The 24,511-nt window shown below is 33.2% G+C and overlaps 2 protein-coding genes across 2 annotated transcripts; one reads left to right on the top strand and one right to left on the bottom strand.

Moving 5' to 3' along the window:
- Nucleotides 1–15: 15 nt before the first annotated feature.
- Nucleotides 16–24,511, bottom strand: LOC114878885. The gene is made up of 3 exons (XM_029193153.2): nucleotides 24,210–24,511; nucleotides 6,689–6,739; nucleotides 16–4,415 (listed from the first exon to the last, which is right to left on the bottom strand). The coding sequence occupies exon 3, from the start codon at nucleotides 4,396–4,398 to the stop codon at nucleotides 2,380–2,382; it is 2,019 nt and encodes a 672-aa protein (XP_029048986.1). The 5' UTR covers nucleotides 4,399–4,415; nucleotides 6,689–6,739; nucleotides 24,210–24,511; the 3' UTR covers nucleotides 16–2,379.
- LOC114878886 lies at nucleotides 16,339–18,079 on the top strand. Its single transcript, XM_029193154.2, has 2 exons — nucleotides 16,339–16,987; nucleotides 17,068–18,079. Exons 1-2 carry the CDS (start codon nucleotides 16,339–16,341, stop codon nucleotides 17,100–17,102), a joined length of 684 nt encoding a protein of 227 aa, XP_029048987.2. The 3' UTR covers nucleotides 17,103–18,079.

A 24,511-nucleotide genomic window follows, 5' to 3' on the forward strand; every position in this document is an offset into this window, starting at 1 on the left:
ATAGGTAAACGTTCATCTGATAAACATTAATATTTTATTTCGTATTCATCCTACCGTATATACTCATAACAACGTATACTTTTTATTGAATGTCGCACGAACAACTTGTATATAAGAAACAAAGTGAATGGTGCGATAACGATGATATCACGTAGGATCAAACATTTCCCCTCTCAGTGCTAATCACAGTATTAGTGAGATAATTCTTTTCGTAACAGATTAAACGGCACTTTCCTAAGAAGCAAAAGTTATTTGCAGTTTCTTTGTGGAAAATCCGTAATGTAGAAATTATTTCACTTTGGAAGAACATTTTTACAAGGGGATTCACTTAAATACTATATGTAACGATAAATAGAAATATATTAAGAAATTATTTTTTAAGATATTTTATCTTCGCTTTTTTCGTTTAGTTACAGAAACAAAATAAATAACGTTTTGAAAGAATATACATAACTAAACAATTTGAAAATAAATCTATTAATTTTTGTTTTTAACGAAATAATAATTGTAATATTAGATATTTATTGTTGTAGAAATTTTGTAAAAATAAAAGGTTATTTAATAATGGAAGAAGTTTCTAAGAGATTGCAAAGAATAATTTTCATGTGATTATTGATTATTTAGCATGAAATATTTCAAAGTGCTAAAATCTTGCTCTAGTTTTTAAAAAACGATTATGGATACACCGTTGGTACTTACTTTACATTATATTATCTTATTTTCTATCAACATCTTTTTTTATTATCACTCAGATAATGGCATTATTAAATTATTAAATAGAGTGATTTAATTGGAATGCTTATCATAAACGTTTACGCTTTACATTTTCTCGTGTTTTTTAAATATATGTATACTCAAAAACCTTCGTTTTATCGGCATATTATTATAGTACACGATTAAAATAATTTATTGCAAAATTTAATCCGTCTGTTAAATTAAATTGTTTATCTAATTTAAAAAATAGAAAAAGTACTAAAGTTAGAATCGTGTAATGATGTACGTATTTAGAGGTCAAAGGATTCTAATGAAACTAATGATTAATCGAATTCCATTGAAATTTGTATAAAAATGAAAATCCTCGACAGAACTGACTAGTGTGCTAATATTGAATACACGTTATATAAAATGTATCAAATATTTTTCCATCCATGAATTTTATACAAACAATGAAACTTCATATATGTATATATTATATATTATATGTACATTTATACGTACAGTATTGGGCAAAGTAGGCATCTCTAGAGGAAATCATGTTACAGTACTTCCTGTACATCGTCACTTTTCTCAAGAACGCCTATGGGGATACACAGGATCCCCTGGAAGTTAAGGGGAAGGATGGGGACCGGTAGAAGTCTATAGGTGGGAGGAGAAGTTTGGGACTTTGTCATTTTCCCTCGGGAAACCTACTTTACTCGATACTGCGCATAAATATGCACATATATGCACATACGTCTATTATTTGCAAATATGTACAATTTTATTTCACAGAATCACTCATCTCTTCTATTACTATCTCTAAACAAATTATCCTTTGCAGAGCTGTCTCTAGAGTTTGCTGGGCCCGGGGCAAAGTCAATATTATTGCAAATAGATAATTTTAAAATCTATTCTAATAAACCTATAAACTACTAATACATAACTCCATGTATTCTATATTTGTCATTTGTTATGAAATGGCGTTAAAATATAAAAATTTGTGACTAATATAAGTCAAATTCATTTGTTGCATAATTATAGAAATTCCTATTATTCAGAAAACTGTAATTTCACAGTTTTCAAGATACGATTCAAGAATTGATAACTGGATTATTCGTATTCAATTTAATTAATTTTTACAAAATGCAAAAATTTGTATTGTTCACCGATCGCAAGAAGTCCCATGGGCGTAACGCAATCTGATTACCACAGCTTATACGATCGTGACGTATTTTCGATCGTGACGTATGATTGGTCAAAGCGGCCACATCTACTAATTAGGCTCGTGTACAACTAGGGGTTCGATGTGTACGTAGTATCACCTCTTGCCCCTGTGTCGTCCCATGGGACTTCTTGTGAGCGGTGGACAGTACAGGGCAAGTATTGTACCCCGTTTGCGCGCTGCCAAGGGCGGCTCTGTTCCTTTTTGTCGTAACCTATGGAAATGAACTTTCATTGAAAACAGTCTTGATCCACATTTCATACACCTTGTTTTAGCAGTTCATCGCAATCAACGGCCATAAATGCATGGGCCTAGGAACACTGGCACTGCTACGAACCTCTTCTGAATTGAAACACAATCATAGTAGGTCCTCTCTTTATCATTCACAGATATGTTTCATTTGAAATGATTGAGTTCAAATATCGCGTCTCATCAACTTGTTACTATCGCAGTTCATTTCAGGGTGTTTTGACTAGATTCTCACCAGCCATCGTTCTTGTGATGAGTATGGGCGTCTTCGGCACGCTGTCGGGGTTTTCCTGCAAAGTAATCTTCACTCTTTGAGCACCGGGACTTAACGGAGGTCCGTGGACTTCCGGTGATCCGTTCACCGGACAATTATCAATCACATCTACAGAACTTATCCTCGCGGAAGAAGAATCGTCGTTCAAAGAACTGGACTCATCAATCGTATCTTTAAGTCTTTGAACATTCTGCGAATTTCTAGTAGGTTTCACCGGTTCCGTGCGTTCAGAAATGGTATTTGGAGGTTTAGATACGTCTATCGTCGTCTGACGATCGTCGGAGGATTTTATTTCAACTTGGTCTGCATCCTGGACCAGAGGAGAGCTTTCCACGTTTCCATTCGAAGCCACTTTCGGCTGCGTCGAATTGCCCGTCTCTAACAAAGCTTTCTGCATGTCTTTCAGCTCGGTACCGTGTTCAACGTCACCTCGTTTTCTCTTCTTCTTGCAGAAATCGCCTTTGTAAGCCGCGAATCCTATCAGAGTCGCCAGAATAGCCAGCAGAGCGGCAAGAACCACGTAAGAACCCATTCCTTTCTTCGATTGCTTCGCTTGGGACACTTCAGCTGACTCGTCGGTTAGCTCATCCCCGTCATCAACTTTAACGTTACCTAACTTCGACTTGTCGTGTAGTTCAGTGTCGACTATTTCGACTCCATTGAGAGGAACCATCGTTCCATCCTTGATCCTCTCGGTGGTGCTCGACACTGCTTCGTCCAAATGGACCTTCCGGGTGACAGCTTCTACATTGATCGTAGTCACGTCGATGAATTGTTCCTCCTCCAAGTCAAGGTCTTTCTCAATGCTCGAAGCCTCCGTGGTACCCAAAATAGCGTGGAAGAACATATCTAACAATCCGTTACTGGAAGATGAAGATTCCTCATCCTTCTCGCTGGTCTTTGCCACTTCCCCGACTCTTGTCCAGTCGCCAAAAATCTCACCCGTACCCGAACCCTCCCCAGAGCCTTCCTCGTCTCCGGAACCTTCAGCAGGATCAAACAAACGATCCACGTATTCCTTCTTCCTCTCAGCAGTAGCTGTAGACGTTTTCTCCTCGGAGCCGAAGAAAATTTGCTCGTCTTTATCCACCGTTTCTATCAGCATCATCTGCGTCGTCGCTTCTGACTCAACGCTACTGGTCTGCAAGGATTCGCTGGTCTCCGGAAACGATGATTGGATGATCGAAGGGGTAGATACTTCAGGGTCGTTCGGAAATGGGGTTTCGATTTCTACTTCTTTGGGAGATTCGGAGGAGCCGTTTAAAATCTCCTCGAACTCTCCACTGTCCTCGTCTCCAGAACCGAATTCGTTCTCTGAGTCTTTGTACGATTGATCGTTCTGCATCTCACGATCCTGTTCCTCAAAACCACAAACGATCGTCGTGTCTACCTTGAAGAGCGACGTTCCTTTCAGGTTACCTGGACCAACGCAAAGAACCTTCTTCATGATCTTCACGCCCCTCTTCAGGATTAGATCTCTTACTCTGAGCGTTGCACAGTTACATTGCAAAGGATTGCCTTGGATGTCTAGGTACTTGAGAATTTTCAGACGAGCCAATACCGGTGGCAATTGTTGGAAATTATTCTTACGAAGATCTAGCTTGTGAAGGTGATTCAGACCGTCTATGGAGCCTAGTTCTAAGGATTCTAGAAGATTTTCGGAGAGATCCAAACTATGTAGATTCTTCAGTTCGCGAAATGTTTTTGATTCTATTCCCTCTATGCCGCTTCTAGAGAGATCTAGGTGTCGAAGGCTGGTTAAATTGACGAAGAGACCTGGATGAAGGATTGGCTTTGACACGATGGCTTTCAGCGATTCAAGGTCGTAAGTTTCGATGTATTTGACATCTTCAAGTTCGTGACAGTGGGCCATGGTGCCATTCACGAGATCGCACAGCCCATTCACCCATCCTGAGTAACTCAGGAGGATGAAGAATAACAGCGCTGACTGCATTTTTCGATCTGATTTACCTGTTAAAAACAAAAAACAAATGTTTAGAGTATTTTTGAATACTAATGAAGGTAAGTGTTGTACGTACAATTTACAAAATTATTTTTAATTTTAATAAGAATTTTGACATCAGAAATGCAAGGAATTATATTTAGGACAAGCGTATTTAAAATACTAATAATAGAAAAGTATGTATTAAGAATGATTAGAAATTAAGGTGAACGAACTGACATCTGTCTTAATTTTAAATTAATTACACAATTTACACAATAAATACACAATATTTAATATTTATTTTCTCATATGAAAAATATTCTAAGAAATTGATCTACTCAAAAAAATACTAATTTGTTTAAGAAATCAAGTGACCACTTTTCCTGTGCTAAACAGTTGCATTAACAAAAAATTGTATTTAGGTATTTTTCATTTTCGAAACATTTTTCTAATTATTTGAATTCTGAAATAATAATTAAAGTTGTTATTGTTACTAATATGCCATGTATAAAATTAAAAATAACGTGTAAGTAGCTTAGTAGGATAAGATAAACGTAAAAAATTATACTGTACTACAACGTTAAAACCACATAAGTAGTTCAGCCTGTGAAGTTGCTAGTTTATTATCTTTAATATCTTTACTATAGGTGTAGTTATCTTGTGGATTGTTGTTATCTCTGTACTAATGATCTTCAATGTAGAACTAATGATAACAACCAACTTATTTCATACAACAAAATTGAATTTACTTAGATCGCATTATAAGATCGTATTACATTTGAACAAAAACTTAAAAAAAAATATAAATTTTAATTTAATATGTATTAAACCAAAATTTAATCAAATTCTACTGAAATACTGAAATAATTTTCTTACAGAAGCTTATGTTAAGTTAATAATATTTTCAAACATAGATTAGTTCCATTTTCTACTTCTCATAAATTCAATAAAACGTTCCTTGTCTCTATAAATAATTTTTTCTTTTAATTTTGCTCTACTGATTTTATTATTCTCAATGAAAGTGTTACTTATGACGTACCGTTATTGCAAATATTAAGTTTCAAATGAAATTCCAAGCTGAAAAGACGTCAATGTCAATGTTAATAAAAATTAATGATCTACCATACACTCGTCGTTTACTTGAACGAATGCAAGGTCAAACGGTTTCCTTTTGTAAAAAATAAGATCCAATAGGCCGATGTATAAAAAAATGAAGTAAAGACAAAATAGTGATGACACTTTACATGTTGACACGCTTCATCAAACCGTTAAATGGACATTTTAGCTGTTCTATACGTGGATGGACGAAAGGGACCCGGATACCTTCGGTATATTATTTGCATTATTTTGTCTACCATCGGCATTGACGTCAATGGTAATTTCCATATACACACCGCAGCCTTCAAATAAAAGGAAGAAATGTAGTTATGATAATAAGCAAAGCTTTCAGGAATACCCGAACACAGAAATTTATGCCTATAATTGTACAGTATCGAGCATAATAGGTTCTCCTAGGGAAAATGGCGATGTCCCGGACCTTTCTCCCTTCTGGGGAAGCCTGATGGCTTCTCTGGATTCCGTAGTTCTCGACTATCACCCTAGATTCCTCGAGTTTCCGGGTTCTGGAATTCCGCGACTTCTGACCCTTAAGCGTTCCCGAGGAAAATGACGGTGTAGTTTTTTTTTTCTAAATTATTTTAATATTAATATCATCGAATGTAGAATTCTGAGAATTCCTGCTTCTTCTATATCGTCATTTTTCCTCGGGAAGCCTACTTTGCTCGATACTATACATACACAGATACAATTTTTACATTTTATTGGGTTTCTATTCATGAAATATTTATTGACATAATAATTAAAATAATTTATTATAAAATTTGTATTATATATTCAATAAGTGGTAAACAAAATGTTTGGAATTGAAAAGTTTAGGAAGATTATATCATTTATAATTTCTTATCAGTTATTATTATAAAATAAATCTTGTGCACTATTGTGCATATAAAAATATTTCTTTCTATTGTAACTTCGTTGATGTAAAATGTAAATAAAGCGTTTTGCCAATTGTTGTACGCCTCTTACAGCTTCTGCTTCTAATTTACAAACAGACGGAACGGTTAATAGAACTTAAGTAGCTATGGAGTGTGCAAAGCAGTCTCCGAGTGTTTTCTTTCATGCAACTCGCGTAGGTGGAGATAGGTCATGGCCAATAAATTCAACAGATTTTAATTAGCTTATTATACCTATAGACTCAAAATTATTATTAACTGAAACAGTTGTAATTAAAGATACTCACGAATTATTTAATCAGACGTGGCCTTTAGCAGTATCGCAATTTCGGAAACATCTATAACATAAAAAAATATTTTTTACAATTTGCCCATTTGGACATTTGATAAATTCTTTTAATAACTAATAACTGTGGAATGTTATCTTAAAATAAAATATGAAAATAAAATAATTCCAATGTACAGAAATGTACTAATACTTTTCATTCAATTTTCAATAAGTATACATACACAGGTACATATCTTGTAAATATGCTTCACTTTGAATTGCAAATAAGTTTACCTGTTGAATTGACATCTGATCGAGACAGCTAATCAATCCTCATAATATTATTTTTCATCTTCCAGTCAATAACTTCTTTAACATCACTTTTCAAATGATTTTCTATAAACACGCATTTAGTCTCAGACTTATATGGAAATAAAAGATATTCATAATGAAGAACACAAAACTAAAGAAACATTCTTATATTATATTATAAAAAGAATTCATAATGTTTGGTCCCTTTTCATAAATAAAAATTATGCATTAAGGAACTAAATACAATTCTTGTGTCCAAAAGGCACTCAACATTTTCAATTCCCTTTATACATATTAAGAAATAATAATAAAATAAATTTTAAATAAAAATTGATGAATCATAATTAGCTATTATTCAATAGCAATAATTCACTGTTATTATTAATTATTTATTAATCAATTTTTTAACTTAAATTCCTTTTTAATATATGTTTTATTCCTACACGAATATCTTCTCTGAGAAACAGTGTTTTATCATCACATTACCGAAGTCCACATTTTTGTTCTGAACAAATAGGTTTGGGTCCTCCATAAAGATAAGGTGAAATACCTCTTTAACTCAGATGGCGAATCACTGAAATTACTGACAATTTAAATTTAAAAATTAAATTCTTCATTACTTGCAATTTTTAAACATTGAAATATTTTTTTTAGATATTATTTTTCTAATACATCAAAGTCTTTGGTTAAAAAAATTTGAGCATCTAATTTTAATCATAACAGTTTTGTACGTATTTCGTTGCTCTGGGTCAAGACTGACCCTGTATCGACCACTCGAAGTTTAAATCAGGGTATCCCCAGCAAAGTTGAACAATGCCTTCTTTCATCGTAAATGTACCTCCTTTTCGATATCGACCAGGCGAATTATCAATGGTTTTGTGTCCTTCAACTCTAACAATATCATCTTGTGAAGTAAAATAAATGAAATATTAATTGAAATCTTGAACGTTTAGCACTAGAACAACGAATTCATCAAAATGACGGATTTCGAATGTTTTATTTTAACACTTTGAGAGCTGCACATTTTGTCGAACCTGTAATCGTATCCTGTAATTTTATATTTTCATCTGTATCAGGGCAGAAATTATTCAGAAGATTACGTTTACGAGCGTTTATACGGGCAGATGTTCAGTTGAGAGTAAAACTCGAGCAAGAAACTGTAGATATAGCATATAATGATCATTACATGGAACTCGTTTAATGATTTGACGAGTTTGTAAATAAAAAATGTACGTACTCGATAGTAGGCATTTTCAAACGTGAAACTGGTAGATTATAAGTTTTTTAAGTCACGTTATCTTTGATTCGTATATTAAATAGCAAACAGATTCTTTCCCAATGGCGTAATTTATCATGCGTAAAAACATTCAGTTCGTAGAAAAATGACAAGTGAGAAATGATGAGAGTGAAAAAAAATGAATAACAGGATCACACTGAACTTTGTACTGAAAAAAATATCTCTTCCTTCAACATCGCGTGATTCTCAGTTCTTCTTTCAGTTTTTCTAGTCACTTTGCCATTGTATCATAGGCAAAGTTAATCATAAAATACAATTGATAAAATTAAAAGTTTCCTAAAATTAACAAATTTAGAAAGAAAAGGGTTAAAAATTTATGATTTTACAAAATTATTACTTCTTGAGTATCAAACACACCAGACACCGGTTCAACAATTTCTTCATGGTGTAATAAGTATATCAGGTGTACAAATTAACTCGGTGACTTTTCTTCTTCTAATTAAACATTTATTCTTCAAAAGTTATAATAACCCCAATTATTAAATTTATTGTTATCGTTCTTATATTCTCGCGCCACTTTTCAAATTCACAAAAGCGCGGGAGAATGTTCAAATTTAAAATAACTAAAAAAATGTGACGTTAGAAGGACCGAATTAATTTGTACACCTAATACTTATATTAACATGAAAATAGTTTTAGAACAAACGGCTGCATATTTTATGAAAATAAGGGGTCTTATTGTTGTAATTTTTAATTATTATTAGACTTCTTTTCTTGAATTACGCGTTGTTGAAGTTTGACTCGAATCTTTTCGAACGCCATGTATAGATTTAGTTGCAGGATACAAATACGAGAGTTGACAATTCGCTGGAAGCAAAGCGAAGCAGGAAATTGGAAGTCGTAAGGAACGCGGCAGCGGGCATACATACCCGCTTTGGTCAGAGCCCGGCTTTTTTGCCGGTTGCGCGCTTAACGGTACAATCACGGCCTCGTGGTCCAGTTCACCACGTGCTTCCATGAGAAACAACAATTCTAGAAGTCGTTTCCGGAGGTCGTGTACCTTTCGATACGTGAAAGATGAAAGTGTTTGTGAGCGTGAATTGAAAGTAGAAAAAAAAATGAAAATTATTAAGCATTTTTTTTCTTCCTAGATCGATAACATTTGACTTTTATCGATAAATAATGATCTTGATCATGAAGAACTCTTCAATCTTTTAGACAAACCGCGTTTATACATTCCGTTGCACTTTGACCTCTGACGCAAAAGCTTACAACTTTGAAGGAAAGAAAATAACGAATGAATGAAAGGATTACGGTGATTTATGTTTCAATTCTAATAACTCTATAGATTTAAATTCTGTTTCTGTTTGGTGTTAAAAAAAGTAACATTAATTGTGATAATGAAAATGGACATTTTTAGTTAATTTTAAAATTAATAATAATATCATACAAAACACGTAACACGTTTAACAGTAAAACTGAAACTATTAAATATCCCATTAATTAGGATAAATAACGAAACTGTGAAATGATGAATCTAACTTATTAACATCAAACGAATGAGAAAGGCTGCATCGATTATATTTTCCGACGTTATTAATAGAACACAATAGAAATCTATCGATGTTTCGTGAATTCAGTTGCAGCTTGATGCAACGAAGTGGAACCGCGAGACAATAGAAAATAATTAGCAACAAACGTAACATGCATATAATTATCAATACAAGGATGTTAGGCGTGTAACGTAAACGCGGATGCACCATCGTTCAGCGATATCCATTTACAGTGATCCATCAAGGTGTTCAGCAAGAACTGGAAGAGTACTGTAAGGAACAGTAGAGGAGGAGGAAAAAGGAAAATAGCGCTAGAGAATGTGGACTGGAATAAGTCAAGGGAAAAAGACGAATGGAAAAGAAAGCGAAAAAGAGATACACACAGGCCACACGGGGAGAGTGTCTCAACCACACAAGTATCGATGGCAGCCGGTCGTGCGAAACGATTAGCAAACCGTAACGCACCAAAAATCAGCCTCCAGTGCATACACGTCGGAACAGGTCAATCAACTCGAAGCGATCGCTAATACAACAAGTCATATTCGCTTTCCTAACGCGGTTGCTTGCCGATCCGATCCAAACAGAATGATTAACAACGCGTCTCATCGGAAAAACTAGCGACGCTTTTTCATTGAATGACGCGCGAAGAAAATTGTTAAGACTCGTTGGTGTACGTTATTAATGCAACGGAAAGAAACTGCTTAAGTTTATTTTCATTCTTTTTGTCTCGCGACAAGTGTAGCCGTATAAAAATACAATATGATATATTACAAAACACTGATTTCTAATTACCATTTGATGGAGTACGTAATTTCAAGAGGAAAGATATTGAATGATGCTTGCAAATAAGGATAGATAATGTTCTAACTAGCAATCTCGATCGATACAAGAAACTGTATAAAAAGTAGAGGAAAATTAGTGCTCTAATGATTATACCGCGATAAATATTGTTTGCTTTATTTAACGTTGATTGATAAGATTAAATATAAATGATACATTTCGCATGAAAAATTTCAGTACACTGTCCTCCATAATTATTAGAACGCTTGTAACGAATTTTGAAAAGCATTAAGACTGTAATGTCCTTATTCAATTTTTTTTTTATTTTGTTATTCTAAAATCCAATTTTCTGTTAAGTTCAAATTTCAAAACTAAAGGAATAAATAATCTCGTAATTTTCTAATATATCACTTTAAAATATTGTATCAAAGCCCTGCAACTTCGTGATGATATTTCACAGTTGTACGACTGCATTTAAATCTATTCCAACAGCTCGAATCACATTGGTCAATGCTTCTAAAATAATACTTATTGACAACCAATGGAAGCAATTAAGAACCATATCTGGCCGCTGACACACATTTCGTGGCGAAACAAAAGGCACGAATGCCGCGCACGTCACTCGTGAAGGAGATCAAGAAATGTCTCAGGCACTCATCTTGATCTGCTGGTTATGAATATAAACGACACAAAATTCGAATGTATAAAGTGGTCCTTCGCAACAGTCTAAATTTATACTAACAAATTTGCTATCTGAATTATTGTTAATAAAAATATCATTTTCAGAAACACTTTTCATATCACTATGTCACAAAAACATGGATCTGAGATACTTCAGTGATAATTTAAATTACCTGAATATAAAATAAATAAATTACTTCAATATTTATTTTTGTTGAAGAATGAAAATTCAAATCATACTAAAAATTTCAATGAAATATATAAATAAACTTTCCATTTATTTTATTCACATGCCTATGAATTTTGCTTTTAAAATTATATTGCATGTAAAAATAATATTTCTTTCTTTCCTTCAGAAAACAGTAAGAGATATGGGTCAGAATATTTCTTGCGACAGATACAAGGTCAACCTGATTTGCATGTCTCGAAATTTGCAATTTAAGGACAATGTCCTCAAAACGAGCCCGTTATCCTTCTGATGACTACTTCATTTTGAGATCATCGCACGATTACGTTCAATCAACCAGTTGACCTTGACCCTCTAAATGGTTTCATCAAAGAAAAAGGAACAAATGTATTTGCTTAAATATTAACTCCAAAACTGTTTGAAACAAACAGCTGATGATAAATAAAATAAGTTATATTAATTATTGTTATTCTGAGAACAGAAAATTTCCACATCTTAGGGGAGGGGCCAGTCCAGATTTTTTTTTGTTGGCGGGGCTATCACGTCAATGTGATAGCAAAACTAAAAATATAATTTATGTAAAAGTGTTATCAAAAAGAAAACTATATTTATACTGTTAGAAACTACTCTAAAGAACTTCTATTTTTCAATTCTCTTTTATATAAAATTACACGTACATACTTTGTACATTACATTAATTATCATACTATTAATCTCTGCAACGATCACAATTTGTTTCAAAATACCTGTTCTGAATAAAATATGCCATATTTTTCATTGAATTCGTTGTATAAAAAGAAGCTTGTCACTTATTTCACGAGAATTTTCGCATTCATAGAATATCTTTGTTTGAAATTCCAATCTCAAGTCTCAGGCATGTGTCACGGTATGTCAGATAATCTATCTGCCGTTTTTCTAACATTCTTCGTTTAATCTGAAATACTGGCGAAGTCTTAAATTCTACGAAGTGACGTGTCGTTATAACCGATTCTTGCAACGCAACAAGAAGTGTATAAAATCATGTAATCGTGATGCTTTTAGTTTGTTCGACCATTATCCGTGACCTGTACAGAAAAAGATTCATTGACCCCGTTGAAATCAGACCTCGAAACGTTATTATAGCATTTCGTTCGTTTTTCAGCTTGGTATTCGGAATTAATTTATACTGAAAGTATGACAAAGAATGTACGTATTATTAATAATCAAACAGTTGCCTGGGGAGAGGAAGATTTTTTATGCCTTATTAATATCATAAAAATATTAAGACTAATTTTCCTAATTTTTGTTTATTAGCGAAGTTTTCTGAAAGTTCCATAATTATTCCGGTAATAATTAAAAAAAAAAAGGTTTTAATTCCTTCATACGGGGATCCACTGACCCTTCTGACCGTCCTAGTTGCGGTACTAAATCAGGTAAAGCAAAGGATTCCTAATAATATTGATGACGGATTCCAATGGAAATTTAAACGCCACCCACAGATGGGTGACGTGGCAATCAACGTGATGTCAACATGGAAATGGGAAGCCAGTTAACGACACAAGGGTTAAAATTAGAAAGGACATTTAAGTGTTCCCGTAAAGCTGAAAATAGGCAGCAATTAAACAGGAGAAAAAGAAAAGAAATAAACGAAGGTGATACGCGTGTGTCAGGATCGTTACGAGACTCACAGCTTGCGCAACCCATCCTCGTATCGCAATATTACATCAGAATTTCACCGTACACGGGGCCGTCCGCAATAACGGTCGTTTTCGTTGTCCACCATCGGTTTCGTAGACCACGACTGTAACATGTATCGTGCCACTAACTACATGGAACAACAAGTGTAGAAACAGAGGAGGAAGTACGAAACAGTGACCGAAATACGATGGAACACAGTTTGTAACGTATACGTACAGTATACCAAGATGTCTTTGTAATAACATGAAAATTACCGATCGGGATAATTACCAGCAGGGGTCATAATACCGCTCTTTCCTCTAGTATACTATAGAATATAAAGCATTAACCTTGTTTATGTACCAATTCGAAGAAAAATATGAAATTACTTATTTTTGCCTGGTATTTTATTGTATTTTAAGAGATCTCAAATAGCATCCTCTAGGAAAAATGGCAAAATCCCGGGCTACCTCCACCCCCCGTAAGCTTCGCCGGGTTTCTGGACCCTCAGCCTTCCTCGTAAAATAATCGGGGTTCCTGGGTTTCCGGTCCTCACCGGAGGTCCCCTTCTCCGTACCCCATATGCGTTTTCGAGGAAAGTGACAACCGCCGATCTCTCGCTCTCACTCTCATAGTGGACACTTCGAACCCTATTTCCAACAGTTACAAATAAAATTCTTGTAAATTATTTGTAAAACCCTACATAACTGAACGAAGAAAAGCTTTACCCATACTTAGGTGACAGGGCCTCTACGTATACACAGCCATCACCCAGATTTGGGTGCCGCAGCGATCACCGTCTTAACGTCGTCAAAATTAAGATTTTGCTCGATACTATACATTCTAAATATTTGTAACGTCATCACATTGCCGATGTTTCTCTTAAAATAAGAAAGATACACATTGTTGTGCAACAGAACGTAACCGTGCAGAGTTCATGGATTATTTTTGTCGATTCCAGTGTATCAGCATTGCTAATGCTTGTACAGTAGCGTCTTTTTCTATTTTAACACCCGGTTGGATAAGAAGTGACACGCAACATTGAACGTTTCCTTTAGCGCTAACAATAAGTTGCGTAAATATTGCACCATGATAACGAGCTGAATGGGAATAAGTTTTGGAACGAACAGAAGGAGATGAAGAAGCAGAGAATTCGTGAGGAAAACGATGCAGTATCTTTTGAAAAAATATTAAAAAGTGAGGAAGATGAAGACGATATTAGATTACTGTTACAGTGGAAACGTTCTCTGATGAATAAGCCAGAACAATTAAATAAATAAGTTTTTGTGTAAATGGTTACACTTTACACGTTTCGAAGAACATTTCGAACCTATTCGTCTGAACAATTGAATAAATAAATTCTTACGTGAATGGTTACACTGCGCACGTTTCGAAGAACATTTTGAGTCTATTCGAATCTGTAAATATTTAAGGCAAATACGTTTGCAAAATTCGAAGAATTGAATGATTTATGGGATAGTATTTTTCATGTGATCTGTTTTTTATTCTTTGCTAATTATAAGTTATTATGAAATTTTATAGAATTTTTTAGATTTTAATTGGCTTCAGGTTTGAAAATCTTTTAAGTTTCTCTATTCAGTAAAGATAATTGAAGAGATATTTTTTTTCTAATAAATGTTAAATACATTTACATTTTTATCTAAAAATTGAGTGTGTAACTTTAAATAATTTGTATGTAAAACAAAAGATCATATCATTTCTTGTATTTCTTTGAAAATCCAAGATTAACAATTCGATATATTTTAATATCATAAAGACATTAAATATAAGAAACAAAAGATTATTTATAAAAATTTGTAAATTAGAAAAGTATCAAAATTGCACAACTTTGGTAGAATCTCATTTATTCTTTGATAAAAAAGAAAAATATCATTTATTCTGTGAACAATACCTTCATAAAACGTTTTTTATAAAACATTCTTATTGTACGTATCTTGACGTGCCTCTTGAATTTCTATAACGGTCAACATGCTTTCTAAAATGTACAGATTTATAGATAAAAAAAAGAAATTTAACTGGATTCATTCTCACGTTTCATAATTAAATTTTCCTTTATCCATAACACGTACGTCACTAAAATAATGTTTAAGAAACTTGTTTAACGTGAGAATAGAAATCGTTATTTAACGTTATCGCACATTAATATTCATGATAAAAGGTACGTAAAAGGTACAGCAACTTTTATCCTACTCGAATGGTGATAATTGAACATGATATCATGTAAAGATAAAACTACGTTCTTTGGATAATTTTCAAGTTACAACGTGCAATGATAACATTTTATAATTTATACTATTACACGCACAATTAATTAACCTAATAAATATTGTTTTTAATTTGAAATTTTTTTGTTATTTAAAATTTTACTTATTCACAAATAAGATTAAAAATAAAATAAAACTGTTATTATAACGTTATCTTCTTTCGTGCAATTGCGAAATTTAGTATCTTCGATATTTTTATCGTCAAAATTAAACAGTTATGCTATTTTCGTTAGAGGTTTTTACTAAGAAGACACGAAAATAAAAAGAGATAGGACGTAATATTATATTAGAGTGATTGTAACTGTATCACGTGGAGATAACAATTTTATTTATAACGCTACGTAAGTATAAAATAAGATTTCAATTTTTTTCTTTTATAGCTTTAATTTGATTTCATTAGAAAGTAATTTTTCTTTTCTATAATAATCTCACGTTAAAATAAAAATCCTGTTATTTCTATTTTAACATTAAATTATGTGATATTTAGAAATACAGGTGGCATTCATATTACTTTCATTTTCTATCATTTACACTGCATTCTTCTTCAACTCACCGATTTATTTACGTTATACAAGCCATCAGTATTCCTTAAGTAAATTATAAAACATCTAGAAGTTTCATTCAATATGCATTTTTAAACGGTTTGAAAAGAACATGAACTATTAAAAATGATCACGTCCAATCAATTATCGAAAGTGTGATAAGAAGAACCAATCGCATTAGTCTTTTCCGTAATGATGAAATCATCGATAATCTATTACCACAATTTACCACGAGAACTACATATTTCTTCTCCTGTTATAATCAGGAAATAACAACACCAGTTTCACATCGCCATTCGAACAGTTCAGACCTATTCAAAGTATCTCACAAGTATTCACAATCAACGAGGCGACCGTATACAATATTTGTGGGTTCCAGCCAGGACGGATAATCATCAATACAATTCAAATTCAATATCTGTGAGTTTCAGTCAGAATGGATCAGGTAGTGACTAACAGTGTAAGAATGATGGATGAGAATGTTACTGATCTCAGTCACGCAATAGTTTTAGAAGTAAAAGATAACATTGATATTGGAGAATACCTAAATGCAGTAGGTAAAATAATAAATCCCAAAGAGATAATATTTGCATCACAAGTATCTGAGTTCGTCTGTATGTTCCTATCAAGCTGGCAATTAGCAGATACCCTCATATTCAAAAACAAAGAAATTGATATTAAAGGCCATAAGTTGAAAATTAAACCTCTTCAAGCTACAATCATTGCGTTGGAAAACGTATTCCCTACAATTCCTAATGATCTAATTAAAGAAAAATTTCAACAATATAATATCAAAATAAGAGAGTTTCGATGTGGAATATATAACAAAATGCATCCTAATTATTCACATGTTCGTACCTTCAAAAGATACGTAAGTGTAAATTCACAAGTTCCTATTCTACCACCTATCTTACAAATTGAGCATGCAGGTGTGATCTATGCCATTAAAGTAGCCATATTGAAATTCTGTTCTGCATGTTACAAAATAGGCCACATCGCAACAAGCTGCAATTTTGTCAACTGTAATCCTGAACAAAATTTTCAGGATAATTCGATAAAGATAGAACCTGGCACTTTTGAGCAAAGTATGACTGGAATTGAAACGTCATCAACAATTCAGAAAAGGAAAAAAGTCAAAATACACAATTGATTTGATTTCTCTTAGATTTAAATGAAGAACAAAACGAAGAGAACACATAATGACACAAAGTGAACAATCCTATGGAACGTCATTCTACTTCTAGTAAACCACAGAACATAGTTGCACAGAAAGAAATCTAGCCGAGTTAATTACTATTCCATTTAACCGAATGTTATTAAATTTTCAATATTCCATACCGTTACAGAAGTGACTATTACATTCAAAAGAAACAAAAAAATGGATAGTAGAAATATACTGCCGTTAGAGCAGGACTCTCAGCAAGTAGTAAACCTGCCACGGGGGTGGGCGCCCGCCGACGTCCATACTTGCCCGCGTGCACTGTTACGAGCGCAAGGTGCGTATTTACCTCGAGCAAGAAACGTTTGGGAGCGAAGAAGCTGCTTCAGCGTTACATATCCTCCTACTATCGATCGTTAAATCACAGTAGTAGAAACAACGATGCCCGTAACAATTCCGACAGCATTCAGGCGCCCGTATGGGCAATTTGAGCGTACTTGTTTCAGAGTTCACATGGAACTAAATATTAGACACAAGGACACAGTACCAGGACATCAATTCAAATATGGAATACAGATTGAAGAAATGCAAGATTTAACTTTACATATTGAGTCAGAAGAAACTGTCTATGACACCACTTCATCGTTTCTTACGAACCGGAAGTATCGGTTAATCTAAATCACGTTAAGAATGGACCATTCGAACTTAGATTATTCCTTTATTGCTACCATTATTTACGGTATGTGCAATATGATAAATTTCATCAAGTTTAACATAGAAAACCTCAAAAATGCGATATCGAAAAGTCACAGCAAGAGCGAATTAAGACTTCTTGGGCCCGGGCTATCAAATCTTCGACGACCCTCTTGGTTGATAAACTTGGTTAAAAAAAAAATGACAATTTTAGATAATAATGTAATAAAATATAAAATTAAGAGAATAAAAACAGAAACGCAGAAACCCAAGGAACATAGATAGAGAATCTATTATTTATTTTTATTAACATTAAATTAGATAACACGAGAAAACGCATTTACTAAGGCTCAAATCTTTAAATAAGTTTTACTCTAGCTCTGGGGAATTTCATTTCGCCTGACAATGAGGTATATATTTAAAAAATAAGCACCGGTACAATAATAACATTTCTAAAGAAAACTGTTTCTATTTATTATTTCAAAGTCGTAGCAAGGATATGTAGTAAGAAATATTGGAAACAAGAATATAAGAAGAATATAAAGATTAAATAAAGGTTAAATTGTGAAAATTGTTAAAGTGTATTTTTACGTACTAATGTAATTTCCATCAATCATAAGTATACGTTTAATATAATTTACTTTACTTTAACAAGGAACAAGATAAGCATGAAAATATTACAAATCTGTACAACTGAAGCTATTTTTGTTAATTAGTCATTGAAACAGTGAAGCAATTGAAAATAATAGAAAAAAAAAAATAAAAGTTGTTTCTAGAATCAGTCAAGTTGATGAATGTGGTAAAATTAGATATACATTCGACATTGGGTGGTTTAGTGTTAATGCCACATACTGGAAAGAGGTGACTAAAATGGTAAAGGTGGGTTTGATGATGATCGCGTGGTCGTAAACACCTGGCAACTCGTTATCATGATGTTGCACCAACTACATTTTCATTTACAAATAATTCTCATGCGAGTCTTATAAAAAATTGCGAAAGAAATCATTTCTATTTCTCAGTTAAATTTTCTCGAATTATTAATATCACCTTATATGTTTAATAAATTAGAGTAATTTATACGATTAGAACGACGGTAGAGCTCAACTTTGTTGGAATTTTTCGAATACACGTTTAGAATTTATTGGAATATAAATTTACAGTCGTAAAATTCGCACTCAGAAATGTTAACAAGCCATGGACACGCCCATCAGTACTTTGGACTTGAAAAAAGATACTACACACGCAGGTATACTGTTGTCACAGGTAACAGTACACTCAGAAATAAGTACACGATAAGACACGATAATAACGATATCGTGATATAAGTATTATTTGAATCAAGGTTCTTTCCACATTTAAATGAAGGATGAATTCTAGAGAAGAATTAGAAATTCTCTTAAATTCATATTTCTATTTAGCAGTTCAAAGATATATTATAAATTAATTCATAAAACTGATATTTAAAAAGTGTTCAAAATCATTTGATTACACTGAAGTACACCGTTACGATAACAATTTTGCTACTATTGTTTTCCTTTACCGTCTTTGATTATACTTTCTACTTAAAATAAAACAAAAAATAAGTTTATTTCCTTAAAAAGGTAAAAAGAAAGCTGTTGTAGAATGTTTAAAAATAGCTTCTACGTTTTGCAAAATGGAGATTCAGTAAATGGGGTAAATTTTATTTCCTGGATTAATAATAGTTAAAAATATTTTTCTATACATTTTTGAAAATTGATTATCAAATGAATAGTCTTATGTATTTCGTAGTAACGTTACTTAGGATTAAGAACACACAAGAGTACCTGTACGGGCTTAGGTACATACCATCTTTGTCGCGACCTGAATGGTTCTTGCGCAACGAGACGTTAATCAGAAGCAGCGTATAATCCCGGGTCTATCTATGACAAATCCAACGTTGTCGTGTTCTCACTTAAGAAAATGAAGAGTTTTAAGATGTTTGCCCTTGAAGTAGTTCATTTCGTGCTCTCACAGTGGACCAATTTAGAATGAAAATAACACAGAAAACTACTACAGACAGGATGGCATTCGAAACGTCTAATAATAATCGAGGTACCTTGAATAATACTAGTTTTATACCTACACAAGTTAAGACCATTAAATGAAATGCTTGTTATTTTATTAGCGGTTATTTCGTGGTGACCTAATCGCGGTAATTTAACAAAATACGCTAAAAACGCGCACATTTAAATACACATAACATTTGAACGGATGGATTTCTAGAATTGAAATTTGTAATTTTGAATCTTTCTTGTCAAATACGGTTAGGATATATAAAAAAGTCAGTAATTTTGTGTACCCTCAGTGAAGTTCAGCCCCTAACTTATTACCTCTTGGACGGCGAACCATGGAGAGAGGCCCAACTTTAATTTAATTTTGCATTTCATTTTTTACATTTCACACTGCATTCTTCTTCAACTCACCGATTTACATATGTTACAAAAGCCATCAGTATTCCTTAAATAAATTATAAATTTATACTAAACTACCAGTTCCTACCAATATGCATTTTTAAACGTTCTGAATTTTTATTTTTACATGTAATTATAATACATATAATACATTTTTAAATGTATTATTAAAAAAGTGTTCACGTCCAATAAGTTATCGCAACAATTTTTTGAAAGTGTGATAAGAGGAACTAATTCTTACACTTCTTTCCGTAATGATGAAATCATCGATAAACTATTATCACTATTTATGACGTGAATCATTTTCTCTTGCATTATAACGAGGAAATGGCGATAACAGTTTCACATTACCATTCTAACAGTTCAGACCTATTCAAAGTGTGCCACAAGTGTTTGCAATCAACGAGGCGACCGTATACAATATTTGTGGGTTCCCCCCAGAACGGATAATCATCAATGCAATTCAAATTCAATATCTGTGAGTTTCAGTCAGAATGGATCAGGTAGTGACTAACAGTGTAAGAATGATGGATGAGAATGTTACTGATCTCAGTCATGCAATAGTTTTAGTAGTAATAGATAACATTGATATTGAAGAATACCTAAATGCAGTAGGTAAAATAATAAATCCCAAAGAGATAATATTTGCATCACAAGTATCTGAGTTCGTCTGTATGTTCCTATCAAGCTGGCAATTAGCAGATACCCTCATATTCAAAAACAAAGAAATTGATATTAAAGGCTATAAGTTGAAAATTAAACCTCTTTATGCTACAATCATTGCGTTGGAAAGCGTATTCCCTACAATTCCTAATGATCTAATTAAAGAAAAATTTCAACAATATAATATCAAAATAAGTGAGTTTCGATGTGGAATATATAACAAAACAGATCCTAATTATTCACATGTTCGTACCTTCAAAAGATACGTAATTGTAAATTCACAAGTTCCTAATCTACCGCCTATCTTACAAATTGAGCATGCAGGTGTGATCTATGCCATTAAAGTAGCCATATTGAAAGTCTGTTCTACATGTTTCAAAAGAGGCCACATTGCAACACAGTGTCATTTATTCAAATCTAATGCTGAACAAAATTCAGAAGTTACGTTTGATGCCGAAAATAATACAATAGATATTTCTCAGTATCCTTCAAAAAACATAGAACCTGGCACTTCTTGGCAAAGTTATCCTGTGAATGAAACGTCATTAATAATTAAGGAAAGCAAAAAACAGCTTCTCTCAAATTTAGGTGAAGAACAAAACGAAGAAAACACAAAAAGAAACAAAGTGAACAATCCTCATTCGAATTCTAGAAATCCACGGAACATAGTTGTTCAGAAAAGAAATTAGCCGAGTTAATTACTATTCCATTCAACCGAATGTTATTAAATTTTCAATAATCCATACCGTTACAAAAGTGACTGCTACATTCAAACGGAATAAAAAAATGAATAGTAGAAATATACTGGCGTTAGAGCAGGACTCTCAGCAAGTAGTAAACCGGCCACGGGGGTGGGCGCCCGCCGACACTGTTACGAGCGCAAGGTGCGTATTTACCTCGAGCAAGAAACGTTTGGGAGCGAAGAAGCTGCTTCAGCGTTACATATCCTCCCACTAGTACCGATCACTGATCGCTAAATCACAGTAGTAGAAACAACGATGCCCGTAACAAGTCCGACAGCACTCAGGCGCCCGTACGAGCAATTTGAGTTTACTTGCTTTAGAGTTCAGAGGAAACGAAATATCAGACACAAGGATACTGTACCAGGACATCAATTCAAACATGAAATGCAGATTGAAGAAATGCAAGAGTTAACCTTACATATAGAGTCAGAAGAAACTGTCTATGACAAGGGTAATCTATATCACGTTAAGAATGGACCATACGAATTTAGATTATTTTTTCATTGCCACCATGATTTACGGTATATGCAATATGAGAAATTTCATCAAGTATAGCCCAGAAAACAGCCTGAAAAATACGAAATTGAAAAGTTACAGCAAGAGCGAATTAAAATTTCTAGGGCTTGGGGCACTCAAACCTTCGAGGACCTTCTGGGTTGATAAACTTGGTTCAAAAATTGAAATTTATTTGAAATAGAATTAAATAACAGTCAATCACAAAGAAACGTGACGATCTAAGAATAAGTAATATCGAAGGATAAACATCAAAATGATACATATTAGATGGCAATGGCAATTTGGTCGAAAATTTACAAAATTATAATGGATTCCATACTTTGGAACCTTTTGACATAATAAATGGAAGGCACAATACGTGATCTTTCTGGAAAGTGGAGACTGGCACTGTAGTCTCCCTTAGATTCCCCTTGATCGTGCATTCGATCATGGGATATGATGTTCTAATAATTATATATTGATAATGTAACAATTAGTAATTTATTATTAAGATGTACGTAGATGTATGACACCTATGATCTAATCTTAAAAATCAAATTTTATAAATTTTTAACTAATGTCCAAAAATGTACCTCGTCCATATTATTATTAAACATGTTAAAAAATAAATAGATATTTTAAAAAGTAATGTTTAATGTATCATTCTTGTGAATCCTACCTAAAATGGAAAGTGTCGATGATTTGTGCAGTGCAAAAATTAATATTACTCTACTTCCAGAAAAAGCATTGTCTGTTAGAAGTTTCATAGATTAATTTCTTTAATATCTATCCCTCGTGATAAAAAGCAACTGTGCAATAAAGATTATCGGGATTTATCGCGGATCAAAACAAGACTGACGTGCACCCCATTGTTCGACCCTGACTGTCTCGAGGTTGCCTTCCTCTGCATCTAATATTTTGTTATAATTTTAGAAAAAACACGAGCTAACCGCTGACGTAGAATGAATAATGTTACAGATGTTACAGATGTTACGCGTACAAAAACGAAATCGAAGTTGCATAGGGCAGAGAATAATTCTTTCCACCCGTTTGTATTTGACTCTTCCTTTTTATTCCTTGTGAGAAACTTACAAAATTCTAAAATTCTAAATTATGAAAATTCCAGATGTTTGAAGTTCCAGATTTCAGAACTCCAAAACTACAGATTTTTCAAATTTCAAAATTCCAAAATTTCAGGTTTCCAAAATTCTATAATTCCAAAATTACTAATTAATTTGGCCCACCTCAGAAAAAGGTCCAAGTTATATCAATGACTTTCATAAGAGAAATTTTTAAAACAGATTGAGACCAGTACCAAAACGATGAAAATCATTCGACACATCGTGTTTGTCACGACAGATTTGCAGAAAAGTTTATTTCTCTTTTTTACTAATTCACTTATTCAGCAAACTCTTACTTTTATCAAATTTCATGTCCACGAACACAATATAAATTACGAAATATTGAAAATGATGTTTGCTCATTAAATACCAATTTCGCATTTATGAATGAAAATTCACCAAAGTTACACGTTTTAATGTTGCAACGTGGTTTATATTACACATTATCGCTGAAATGTCGAGTCGTAGAAACTGAATTTATCAAGACGAATTTTAATCCCAAATTGATCGAATGACTCAATCCAATTGAGCGTATCAGCTCCGATTTATGTTCGTTTTTTTCAACTCATCCGCAAACACCCGAGACCAAGTTTCTCATACTTTCAATCATTGTGCATCGTTCAAATTTTTATTACCTTTTATTACCATTCGGTTCAGTTAAAAATTTTAAAGCACTTTTCGCATTTTATTAGAAACATTCTATTTACACATTAAAATATATAAAATATAATTTTATTAAAATAGAATAGAGTGCACTTTAAAATAACTTATTATTTTTCTGTTTTATTATTAATTTATTGAAGATAGTAATAAGTAAATTGCTACCATTAAAGCAAATGAAACTACATTCATGGCAATTTCCAAGCGAATCCTTTTAAATGATTAGGATCTAATTGAGGAACTCTATAACGCTTCATTTTTACACAATATTACAGTTTTCAATGTATTTAATCTGACCAATGCATCAAGATAAAAAGACTTATCAAACCACGTGCCATTACCTCTTGCTATCCTGTCTCTTAGTATATGGTCCTGTAACGATAAACAAGCATCCTTGAATCCTTCTATTCATCAACACTGGAAACAACCGAGAAGCAACTATTTTCAGGAACAACTGTTGTGGTACGTAAACGCGAGAAAGTCAACGGTAAATTTCACCGAAATCCGAGATCTTTTAATTGTAAGAAGTAAGAGCAACGCGTGCGAGACGAATTCGCGGCAAGATCGAACCGACGAGAAACGACCTATCGTAGCCTGAGGCCGAGTTAGAACTGTGGGCTCTGACAGTCTCCGAGTGAAAGAA

This window comes from Osmia bicornis, chromosome 6 (genome assembly GCF_907164935.1).
Source record: "Osmia bicornis bicornis chromosome 6, iOsmBic2.1, whole genome shotgun sequence".
NCBI lineage: Eukaryota > Metazoa > Arthropoda > Insecta > Hymenoptera > Megachilidae > Osmia > Osmia bicornis.